The sequence below is a fragment of the Diabrotica undecimpunctata genome, chromosome 1, assembly GCF_040954645.1.
Source record: "Diabrotica undecimpunctata isolate CICGRU chromosome 1, icDiaUnde3, whole genome shotgun sequence".
Taxonomy (NCBI): Eukaryota; Metazoa; Arthropoda; class Insecta; order Coleoptera; family Chrysomelidae; genus Diabrotica; species Diabrotica undecimpunctata.
The window spans coordinates 59,391,336-59,404,169 of record NC_092803.1 but is presented as its reverse complement, the minus strand read 5'-3'; the positions used below and the strand labels follow the sequence as shown (position 1 = coordinate 59,404,169).

At 32.6% G+C, this 12,834-nt stretch overlaps 1 protein-coding gene across 8 annotated transcripts in view; it reads right to left on the bottom strand.

The window, feature by feature from the left end:
• Positions 1 to 1,759: 1,759 nt before the first annotated feature.
• The window catches only part of LOC140449774 (uncharacterized), a 170,672-nt gene continuing 159,597 nt past the window's right edge, over positions 1,760 to 12,834 (bottom strand). For all 8 annotated transcript variants that reach the window (XM_072543116.1, XM_072543141.1, XM_072543131.1 and 5 more), the window contains 4 exons: positions 10,987 to 11,207; positions 10,563 to 10,902; positions 2,781 to 5,009; positions 1,760 to 2,519 (listed from right to left, as the gene is read on the bottom strand). In XM_072543116.1, coding sequence (XP_072399217.1) covers positions 2,218 to 2,519; positions 2,781 to 5,009; positions 10,563 to 10,902; positions 10,987 to 11,207 — 3,092 coding nt within the window. In that variant the 3' untranslated portion in view covers positions 1,760 to 2,217. The remainder of the gene's footprint in view (positions 2,520 to 2,780; positions 5,010 to 10,562; positions 10,903 to 10,986; positions 11,208 to 12,834) is intronic.

Here is a 12,834-nt window from a genome sequence, read left to right as displayed (position 1 = left end):
AAACTATGAAATACTATGGCAGAACTAGGTTTACCTAAGAAATTAATTAATTTAACAAGAAGTAATCTACAAGTAAAGTAAGACTTCAAGGGAAACTGTCAACTTTTTATAAATGTATATTGATCTCAAACAGGAAGATTCCATTTCAAACTATGTAAAAAGTAAAATCAATAAACAAATAATATATACATAAAGATTATATAAATCCCAAATATTTTCAATATTGTTCTGAAGCTATTTTCTTGTGGCATTTTAAAGTAATTACTATTTAAATGGGAATAAGCCACAATTAAAGGTTAAAGTACGTTTATTCTATTATATATAACATTGTATTGTTATAATATATATAACATTAGTAAACTAATGTTTGTATTTTGAGAACGATTTCCGAAGTGGAAATTGAAACGGCAATAAACGTACTTTAACCTTTAATTGTGGCTTATTCCCATTTAAATAGTAAATATTTTCAAATTTAAAATATGCGTGGTTAAAATACTAAAAAGTAGTCATAACCCAAAGTACTTTAAACACGGTGAATGAGTTAGCGTAACAGCTGTTTTGAAACTAAATATTATAAGACGAATTGGGGATATTATATCACACAAACTAATCCGCTTGTCTACAAAAAAAATCAGGAAAATATGATACGGCAGGAAAGACCAAAGACTTTACAGATAATTGCCACATAAATATCAATTTAGCACAAATAGGATGATTTTGTATATAAGACAAATATATTATAAATTATACCTATATAGATACAAATAGTAAAATAAAACCAACTATTATAATAACTTGGAAGAAATATAGGCAGACGAAAACCTTCCGTGTCAAGTCTCACAGTACCGCGAGTTTTTAAACGTAAAAGTTCAAAAGAGGTAAAAAAGAAATAAATTAGACTTACTCACAATCAGTTTAATTTTACTACCCAAGACGACCGGTTTCGTTTTCTAAAATTTGCAAAGCATCATCAGGTCAGTCGTACAAAGTAAATTAAATGCTGAAATTATAAAAAGCCCATATTAGGGTGCTGTCTTATAAGGATATAGATCAAAAAAGTTATAGATCAAAAAAAAGTTTTAGTAATTATGCCAATATTACATGTCTGTGTTAATCAATATGCATAAATTGCATTAGCAGACAGAGTAACAACCCACAAATTGGTAAGAGAAAACATCTGTTGAATTGTAATAAGTTAGAAATAAACAAAATACTACTTACATTCCGGTACAAGAGTTATTATATAGTGATTGGTGATTCATAGTACCAACTATCCCTTATTACTGATAATGAGTATATGGTACAAACTCAACTAACTCTGCAATTCTAATAGTAATATGTATTATGATACTCCCTACATCCCAAAAGAAAAAGTCGTAAAATTTTTTTACTTCACACCAGCCCTTGGTTCGAGAAACGCGTCGCGCAGATTATGGTAACCTCAAGTACACATATTGAGCGTTCGTTGACTTAACGCTAGTATTGCTTTGTTGGTATCCAATCCATCACGAAATTCAAACTGCTCACCAGATGTTTTAGCCTTGCATTTTTTATAAATTGTGGTATGGGTGATTTTAAGAAATATGTTGATTATGTGGCTTGTTAATCTAAACAACTTAAAACGTGATTGGGTTTTTCTTCATTCCAATTTTCTTTTTTTTAGAAATTTAATGTATATTCTGTGAGCAGCTTGATCAGCTTTGTTAATGTGAACAATAAAATAGAGGATAAACGGAAGGTTTAAATAAGATTACTAAAATATATTTTTTAAATGTATTCTTATAATATTCACAATGTGTGGATAACAAATAATCAAGAAAGCATAACAACTCTTTAGTGAATATCACTAGAAGCACTACATTGTCTACATAGAAAGAATATTTCCTAGGATTTGTGCATGTTAAGCCAATTATTTTTATTAATAACTGAACAACAATTACAATAAGGATTTTTTAAACTTTAACCGAATCTACAAATAATTGTTTGCCTTTAATGTGTAGTAGATACCACTTACAATGTTGTATTACAATTTTTTTATTAAAAGTTTAATTTTGTAAACTGGTAATCTACTGTATTTCCAGCTCTTTTATTCTGAACAATATACACTTAGTGCTAATTTATTGCATGAATGTGCCTCAAAAATATCAACAACACATCTTAAATTACTAAAAACAGAAACAAAACAAATACAAACAACACAAAATATTAACTGCTATTTTAAAAATCAGAGTACATCTCTTTGGGCTGGTTAAAACTCAGTGGTTTGTAGAAGTTCTTTGCTTCTGTCCATCCCTTTGGTGCTACGTTATAGTTTTGAAGACTGTGTAAGTCCAGCTTTTTGGTTGGCTTGGGCGCTTGCGATATTTGCAGAGAGGGCTCGTAATTGTAATTAGGTTCAGCTTCAGAGGGAGTGAAGTAGCTGGGACTTTCTTTAGGGATGAAGACTGAGGGGCTGCCTGGTGGTTTATAAGTTGGTGAGGCGGTAGATTTTGGTTTAGTTCTTGGTAGAGTGTTCGATCCTGAAAAGCAAGAAATCGGTTAGTACTGCTCTAAAATGTATGTATATAGCAATAAGAAATCAACAATTGAATAAGTAAACAACAAGGGATACAAATTGTTCAAGCCTCCCCAAGTTAAAAAGTTTTTAAATTTCTAGGAGGAGTCTAAACTTATTACACTTGCAAATTATTTCATGCGGTAAAAATATTAAAACCATACCATGACGTCACATAACATCTCACAAATCAGCAAAATAATAAAACTAAAGCCATTAATCTTGCCTTCATTGTAACCATTGCTGAAGTCTTCATTTGGATCGATTGGCTGAAACGTTGAATTGGGTTTAGGTGCAATAGAAGAAGATGGTGAAATGTATTTGCAGAACGAACTATTTTCCGAAGGCTCAATATGTTGAATCCTGCTTTGATCAGGAGGAAAATACTGAGACTTGACCTCAACATTAGCTACGTGGTACACTGTGGTCTCCATTTCCCTCGAAGTCTCGACCATATCGTACGATCTCTGCAAACTTATATCGCTTTGACTAGTTTGCAGGTTCGTATTGCTACTACATAATGACTCAACTGATCTAGAGTTACTTATGTTGTAAGGAATAAATTTTTCTACTACATCCGGTAAAGGATCCTTCAGTTGTTTATATTTCATAGTCGGCATTGCCGACTGCTCGAAGTTCTTGATTAAAGATTTAACAGGAATTTTTCGATATTCCTCTTGATCTGAGTCCGCATCGGTATATTGACTGGATGACTGTAACTGTTCTTGGTACTGGTTCTGTATAAATTCCTGGAACGTACTGAAGGCTTGTGGTTCAATTGGTAAATTAGGGAATACTATTTCATCACCAACCTTTTGGAAATCAATATGTATTTCCCTTTCTTGTGCATAGTTAATTTTTTCTATTTCTTCATGTTCATTAGGATAAATCATTTCAACTTCTGCCATTTCTGTCTTTTTTATTTCGGCAGCTAACTTTGAATCATGACCTATTTCTTCTCTTTTGCTGATAGCTGTTCTCTCATACTTGGCCCTTGGTTCTACACCCGTAAATTGTACTTCCTCCTGATTTATGATGTTATTTTCTACTTTTACTTGCGGCTCTATTCCATTTGATCTTGTAGGATTCACTTCATTTGCCTGGTTTTGTCGGGATCGTTTGGCTTTAATTGATTGTTGTCTACCTAATATTGCCTTCTGGAATTCGTTGTTATCTATTTGTCCAAAGACAGGTTTAGCTCCAGCTACTGTTTCTGGAGGTTTTCTGAATTTTTTTGGTTCATCTGTTCTTGGCGGCGAAGGTTTTTTTGGCTTAGGTTTTTCTTCTATTTTTTTAGTGGCAGGTTCTTCTTGCTTTTTGATGACGATTTCTTCTTGTTTTTTAGTGACGGTTTCTTCTAGTTTTGGTTTATTACTGGTATCTATTAGTGCTTTTTGATCACCAATTCTTTCTTCAATTTTTGTTTCTTTAATTGTTGTCACCTTTGCATCTTCTTTTGTTAAAGATATGTTACAAATTTCAGTGTTGCTGGTTATGCTATTTGGATTGTTACTAGGAGATTCTTTGTTATTGACCTCTTTACATTTTTCGTCACTCATATCTGGTATATCGCTATCAAGAATTTGAATAGGCCCAGAGAATTCATCTATAGTTTTTTGATTCTTGGTCATTTTCTTTTCTCTAAACTCATTAAAGCAACCCTTTTGCAACATTAAAGTATCTTCTCTGCCTTTGTTTGCAGACAATGCCATTTTTTTTACTTGTTCTTCATGTCTTGGATCCTTCTGTCTCACAGGTTCAACAATGATTTTACTAGAAGGTTTTTCTTCGACTACTGATGTTTGCTCGACCGGTTGTGTGGACGGGGGTTCGTATTTTGGAACGTAAATAGGAAAAGGTGAGCAAGATCTGCTGGCGTTGAAGTGTCCTTGACTTTCAAATATTTCTGATTGTAAAGATCTAGCATTTGCACTTGTACTAGAAAAACTACTTTCCAATACTCTGGTAGAAGGATCTGCTAAAGCGAAACTGAATTCAGGTATCTTTTTAGTTGGTTCCTGTGATTGTGATTTACATGAAGGAAGAGGACTAACTGGTCTGTATTCTGTGGAGTCTCTAGAGGTGTCTAAGTAACTGAATATATTTGGTATTTTATAAGGAACAAAGCTGCTACTGTCTTTACTTTCTTCCACGTGATTTGGTTGTATTGTGGTGGGAGGTAGAGATGTATCATTATTGTAACTCCAATTACACTCACTTTGAGCAGTTTCTGTTACGTTTGAATACGATGATTCTTGGCATTCCGCTGAAATACTTGTACCTGCAGTCTGTTCAGAAACAAAAGAATCTACTTGAATTTCAGCCTCTTGTTGTTTAACTTCCTGACCTTCAGAAACTACTGAATCGTTTGTCTCGACAGGAGCAGATGTATGTTGTCGGGTAGTTTTTGAAGCTGACACTTTCTTAGTCGTTATTTGACAATACTTTTGGCTACCTAGATGTATTATAAAGCAAAGCAAAGCATTAGTAATGTACTAAAATTTGAATGGTTGAGATGGTGAGCATGTAGATTTTGATTGTGTTAGTGCTAGTTTGTTAATAAAAGTAAGCAAATTGAAAGGAATAATAATTATACAATAGAATCCAAAATTTTGTTTTATTAAATTATTTTTATTATAGTTCAGTAATATAGAGAGAGTTATAACTATTGGACGTAGACTAGGGTTAGGTCATTTAGACAAAAATATGCCCATATAAGCCCATGCCCATATACTTAGGTATATATTGTTACCAAAATCGGCACAAAGTCATAACCTTGGACAAAGAATATTATTTTATTTTTTATTGTTATTTTGATGATTTCCGTTGATGAAATTGAGTCGAAACTTTTTTGTAAATTTTATTACAAAGTATGATATACGTAAATATTATTTTTTATATAAAATTGGTACTCTTAAACACGATAATTTTAACTGTTTGTTCCACTGACTTGCACTATTACTTCGTTATTGTAAAGTGTGCTTTGGTCTATCAGATAATAATTGTTGCTGGTAAATATCATTTCTTGTAAGAGACTTATTTTTTAACAATAATTTTATTCTTTTTGTAGAAAAATGCAATTGAATAATTCAAAGTACCAGAATGGCATTTCAAGTAACAATAAGCACACTTGTAACACAAACAATTTAATTAAAAAAAAAAATTCCAAATAAATATTCAACGTGGTTGCTTCCTTCTATATTTTTCCTAATTCTTTTGATAAATATTATTCTGAAGCTATTTTCTTGGGACATCTTAAGTAATTACTATTTTAATGGAAATAAGCCACAATTAAAGTTAAAAGTAAGGTTATTGACGTTTCAATTTCCACTTCGGAAATCGTTCTTGAAATACAAACATTAATAAATTAAACAAATTTTGTATTTGGTTACTTGGTGAAAAAATCGTCTAATAATTTAATTTTATCTGAATCATTTATATTGACAATTCAGACCTATAGTATACATTTTAAAGTAGACGACTTTAAAATAATGTTGATAATATTGCTGAGTTGCGTTCCTGGGACAACTTTATTGTAAGGTAGTTCATTTGATTACATGAAATCAACTTTAACTTGAGAATATTCGTTTAAAGACGAATCACATGCAATGTTCACCTGGGAGGCGCGTGTTGTGAGTTTCCAAACTAAAGCCGTGTACTGAGTTGCTGAGAAACTTGGTGCAAACGCTGAGGTGCGAAGAACATGTGGATGAGAAATCAAAGTTGTATCTGTCAGTTTATTCAGGATAATGCTTCTTGATATACTTTTCATCTTGTGTGTTCTGACGGTGGTGTTTGTATGCGAAGGATTTAATGAGGGTAACGCCTAGGTATTGTGGAGCTGGGTAGTTCTCTAGTTCCTGACTCCAAGATATCTTATCCTATCCTACACATCGTTAAGATTTTTGCAGCTTCTTTATTATTTAACTGGAAAGCACATGTGGTTTCGATGAGTATGGCTTAAAGTGGTTTCGTTCAAAGTAAGTCAGTCGTTCAGTTCTGTGTCTGGAAGGCAAAAGGGGATAAGTCGATTTTTTGCAAAATAGTGTTATGTATACCATTCGACAGGATTTTTGATTCTGCACAATCTTGGTAAAGAGAGTTAAGTGAAAGTTTACTAATTAAAATATTATTATTGATCAAAAAGGGGTAACTTGGCTACAATTTAATCGTTACGACTGTTTTAAGGATATAACTCAAGATATCTTCTGGAGAGAAAAATAGTAATTACTAGTAAAATGGTATATGTGCACATATTTTCTAACATTATGAAATTAACTGAGAAGCAAAACGATTTAAGTCATGTTAACTTGAGAATTATTCGAAATGTGTGCTAGTAAAAGGCATTAAATCAAGATATCCCCTTTTGCCGGAATGTGATAGAAGAAATATATATGAAAGTATTGCTAGTATATACAAAGTTATCCCTTTTTGCAAGAATGCGGTGTCCACGCAAATCATATTCGTATCAGTTTCTTGTCAGTACTTGTCTAGATTGTAAAGAGAGCACACGCAAATTTTATCAAGGAACGTTTACTACGATGGCAACTCGAAATAACAATTATTATTCCTCCACGTGTGGTATAATTGTTGATTATTGATCACTACATTCCATATTTTTTTTTAGTAAAAGAAAATGTACAGCAAGATTTTGACTCAGACGACAGCGTAAAAGACCCGGCCTATGATCACATTTAAGAAGACCACCATAGTGATTCTGACATCGAACAGGAGAAAAATGGCTCAAATGAACCAAATTTTGAAAACAATGAAGAACATGGCCAACCAATGCACAAAATATTGAAACGAAAAGGAGGAAAAAGAAAAAATAGACAGGTTTTACGAAATACCGGTAAAGGATATGAAACAAACAAAAGAAACGCAATAAAGCTAGGCAGTCACGGTCACTGCGAGATTGTAGAAGAAAGTGTAAAGAAAAAATATTTGATGAGCATAGATTATCTCTGTTTTAAAATTACTGGGGAATGGGCAACTACGATAGAAGGGTAAGTTGTATTGCCTCATTAATTCAAATTTCTGACAATAAGATTACTACTAACAGAAGTGATACTGATAAACCTTCAAAAAATAGGGAAAAGTGGTTTACATATTTTATAGAAATCCAAGGAGGAAGAATCCAATGCTGCAAGGTATGTTTTTGTGCTATTTTTGACGAAAGTAATAAATTTATAGAAACTGTTACAAAAAAGAAAATGTCATCCAACTGTGGTATTCCTATGGCTGATGGCAGAGGCAGGCATGAACCAAAAAACAAAATTTCCGAATCTAGAATGGAACTCGTCTATAGCCACATATCAAAATTTCCTGCCCATGAGTCTCACTACTCACGAAAACATACTAGTAAATAGTATCTAGTAGCAGAATTAACAAAAGCTAAGATGTATCAAATGTATACCCAGAACATAACATCTGAATCGGATTCTTATAAAGTTTACTCTCAAACAATCGATAAATTAGGCTTAAAGTTTAAAAAACTAAGCAACGATGCCTGTAACAATTGGATATTTTTCACAATCATATTAATATCAATAAGACAGCTGATGTAAGGAAAAAGCATGAGAATTTATTAGCAGATCATCATATAGAAGCTGAAACGGCTTACGAGTCAAAGAGATCAGACAAATTAAAATGTATAAACAGCAAAAGTCAAAAAATATTTGTATTTGACTTACAACAGGTTTTTCCTACTCCTTACTTACAAACTAATACCGTGTTTTACGTGCCAACGATATTGCTTCTTGTTTATTTAAGAGTTTTGCTAATTTACCTTTTGAAATGCTTTCTGCTAAAAGAAATGTTAATAAAGAGAAAGAAGACCGACAATACGACTGAAATTTGCTGGAGAAATATGAAATCCCTAAGATACACCAAGGAATTTGGCATTATTAATTTTAAAACATCGCTTCAGGAATATCAGCCATTTCAAGAAATAAATTTTAGAAGACAAAAAAAAGATACACCCATCGATATCAAGAACATTACTTTAGATAATTTGTATGATAAGCCAAGACAAATAAGTGAAAAAAAGTAAGCGATCTTTCAGACCTTATTGAGGAGTGCAAAAGAATGTTATCGTGGACTTGCCCAAATCCCACGAAATTCACAAGATCTGGATAATACAGCTGACACAGATCCAGACATAGATAATTATTTTAGTGATGACGATTTTTAATAAAATATTCTAAAACAAATATTTGTGTAATTTATTATTTTAAAGAAACACCTTCCGAAAAATATTTGTGTTCATCAAAATTTTTTTTTTCCTGCGAAAGCTATTCTGTTCGTAATAATATTACGAACTATATATTATATAGAATATATGTTTTTATTTTGTGTTTAGAATTCGCCTTTAATTCTCTTTCTAAGTATCATCTTGATCAATTGTTAATTTGTAAACGTATCATCAGATTGCTGTAGAAACCTCCATGTTTAATAAATTTTTTGAACAAATTTACGTTTTATTTCTTGTTCTGTCAATGCTATATCCAGCACAAAATATTTTGTCTTGCTTTATTGTGGTTGCCCGTTGTAAGTAGAAATAACTGCAGTTAACACTACAGTGCACATAATATAACGTTAGCCAAGTTACTACCGAGCATAAGGGTATAAATCTACATAACCCCCTTTACCAAGATGATTTTATGTGCATTTCAACTATAACTTGACTTATCTCCTTATGCTTTCTTAAAATAATTAAAAATAATAAATATCCTAAAATATTTTTTTTTAATTTATCAAAATATTGGACACATAGATATTAATTTACGAAAAAACACTTAAATATATTTAACAGAATGTAAGTCGGATCTAGAAATATACAAACGTTACTAATATTACGTCTATAAGGTGACAAAAAGACCATATGAACTAAAAATGTCTGTACTGAAAAACTTCCAAATGAGAGTTATCCCCTTTTGCCTTCTAGCCACAGAGTTTATCTAGTGATCTTGAGAGTTTAATCTCATCTGCGTATATGAATTGTTTTGTTTCATGATGTGTTAGCTGTTGGTTTATGTAGATATTAAATAGCGGGGAATCCAGCACACTACCCTGGCCCAATCTGATCTGGGTTTTCCGGTGGCTGCTTTGACTTTGTAGTGGCATAGCAATGGGATCAATGTAATCGGGCTATAACTTTTAGCTTCCGGTGTTCTTTTCCAGGTATGAGTAAGGCGATGACATAGGATTTCCTCCACAGTTTCGGCATCTTCGTAGAGTACATTTAATTGTTAATCAAGTCCAGTATCTATTGGTTTGTGACTAGGCTGAACTGTTTGATTTAATTAGTCCCTATGTCGTTAGGACCACCAGCTTTGTTACTTTTTGTGATCAGGACTGCTTCGTCGAGGGTGAAAGGATATTGTAGTTTGTGATTGTCGTTGTTTTCATTTCTTTGAATTATGATTTTCTGTAACCTTTTGCTGGTTTTTCCCATTTAATAGCAGTTCGTATGTCACCTAGCGGTCACATCGGCTGTTTGAGTTGTTGTATAAAGCTTGTCTTGATTAAGGTTATTGATAAGTTTTCACGCCCTTCTGTTGTTCTGTTTCATGTGCATGTTCTCTATCAGATAAGATCACTTTTCTCTTTTATTTGCAGCGAGAATTTGCAATAAGCGCTCGTTCGCTTCGATGGTTTTTTCAGAAAAGTAATTAGCCTCGTACAGTTCTTTATATTTCTTACCAGAAATAACATTTACAATATATGAAGTCCCCTTTTCAGATTCTTAACTATTTAAATGCGTTTTTTTAAAAACAGTAAAAATTATCGTGTTTAAAAAAGAGTACCAATTTTATGTAAGCATACTGTTGACATATTTTCTCAACAAAATCACTAAAAACTTCGACGAAAAAAACGAAAAAATAAAAATTTAACTGTATCTTTTTCCAAAGTAATTTGGAGAAACAATATCCTTTCAATTATTGTAGTGTTTTTAATTGTAAAGTTTGTAGTAAATGTATATCTTCTGTTATATATAACGACTTACCAAATTGTTTATGGGTAGCCCACCCTTGAGGCAATGTTGGTTTATATACATCAACATTGCTGGCACCTTTCTGGTAACCATCGATTATTTTATTGATGCTGTTGCTGTTATAGCTTGGATTATGAGCGTACATCTTCTGGTCGTTGGACTTCGGTACGCTCCAAGTGGCCAGTGAGTCGTTTTTCAGTGCTGCTTCGTACGAATTTACAGCAGGAGCTACGTAGGTGCCTTTCGTTGGCCAAGCTGGTTCTTCAACAAAAGCTGCGTCGACTGAACCGGTCTCTAAAGCAGCGTCCCAGGGGGACTTTATTAACTTCACTCTAGGACGGTTGAACTTTTCCTATTAAAATAGAGAAATTTGAATACATGTTTATAGTTAGAAGGAAGTTGGTTGTATTAGTTATTAAAATCTTATTATACTTACTTGAATACCGTCCAATTTTTGTTTATGTTGAAGTCTCTCGACAGACTCTGGCAGATAGCTAGGTGGAGGGAGATTGGCTGATGGAGTTAGTGGAGCTAGTGGTGACACCAATGGAACTGGAGCTGGAACTATTTCAGGAATCGGTGTCTGTCTAGTACCGTTTGTTTCTCCAACTACCCACTTTTCTGAACGTTTGCGTCTTTTTGCGAATAACTCTGCTCCTTATCATGAAAAAAAAAATTAAAGTTTTAATAAGCTTATATTCTGCGAATATATACTTTTATGTACTAAAAAATTGCATACGTTTTTCAGACCTGACCATTTAAAAAAGATAATTCACATAAAGTAAACTAAAAAAAGATATCTAAATACTATAAACTTGGAAAAGTGCTAAATATTTATGTTTAAATCGGCCTTTACCTAACCAAAACGTTTGACGTTGTCAAGTTATTAGTAATATCTAATATGTTCACCAGCGGCAAAGACTGACGGAGTCGTTAGAAAAGGATATGGAAAGGATATCTTCATTTAATATGTAATGTCAGTATTATTAACATTTTGTTTTTCACATCTCTTATCTCTTTCTAATGGTTTCGTTAATGATATATCGTGTGACATGTGTAGTGTACACATGCCGTCAAAATCTACATTCAAAGCTAAATACATAAGTACATAAAATCACTAGCTGTTCTGAGTTTTAACGTAACTGACATAAAAAATTAAACCAGGCAGGGGTTAACGTTGTTTAGAACTCTCAACAAACACGCTTTTGGAAGAAGGTGTGATATTTTTTATTTTAAGACATGTAGATGTATTATTTATTGTAGATTAAATAATATTTAAATCATTCTTTAGAGTAAGCAAAATGGTTGTGTAATAGAAATAATGCAGTAATATGTCATTACTGAACTACTGCATAATACTTGCACTACCTATATCCCTTTCACTGCGGAAAGCGCGATATCTCGTCCTCAGAGAGTTTCATAAAATACGGACGGCGCGATATAGCGTCCTATGTAAATGTGACTTTAAATATAAACTATAAATATGTTCCGCAGTTTTTGGAATGGCGCAAAACGACCTCCGCACACGCAGAAAGGAGGATCGGTTATCGAGAGCTCTCCGTGCCGTAATAGTTACGACGAAGACAGACTGAGGGCGCTGGCACGCATTGTCATTGGCATGGGCGCGAAGAAAAATCGTAACATAACCATTTAAATTATTGCTATTTAAATAAAGCTGTTGTAATCAGGGAACTGCGATTTTCTTTTTTTTAATATGGCTGTTATGTGTAAAATTTGTAAAAAAATTCTCTCCAGTCAATCATGCTTGAATAGACATAATAAAAAAGTTCACAACCAGAAAAAGACTGAAATAATAAGTTACGAGTTAAATGTGTTTAATTCGAAGTGTTTTGAATGTGCAATTTCTTTTAAATTTATTAAGGATTTACGCACACACCTACAGGACAAACACAACGTAGCAATAGAAATGATAGAGATTACCTTTAATGATTCTAAAGGTAAGTATTTGTACAACAAATTGTGTTATTAAAATAATAAAATATATTTTTAGAGTTTGACGATTGGTTGGAGGGTATAAATAAAAAAGAAAAAACAGAATATGTTTTGACAAGAGGATGCAAATTGAGGAAAACTGATGATGGCACTGTTAAAATGTATTATTACCACTGTAATAGAAGCTATAAGAAATGTAATGCATAAAACGTTTTGAATAATAAATGTTTTACTAAATACTTTCAATATTACAGGTAACATTATTCAGGATGAGGTCAGAAAAAGGTTGCCAAAGATGCAAGGTTCAGAAAAACTATTGTTTTCTTGCACA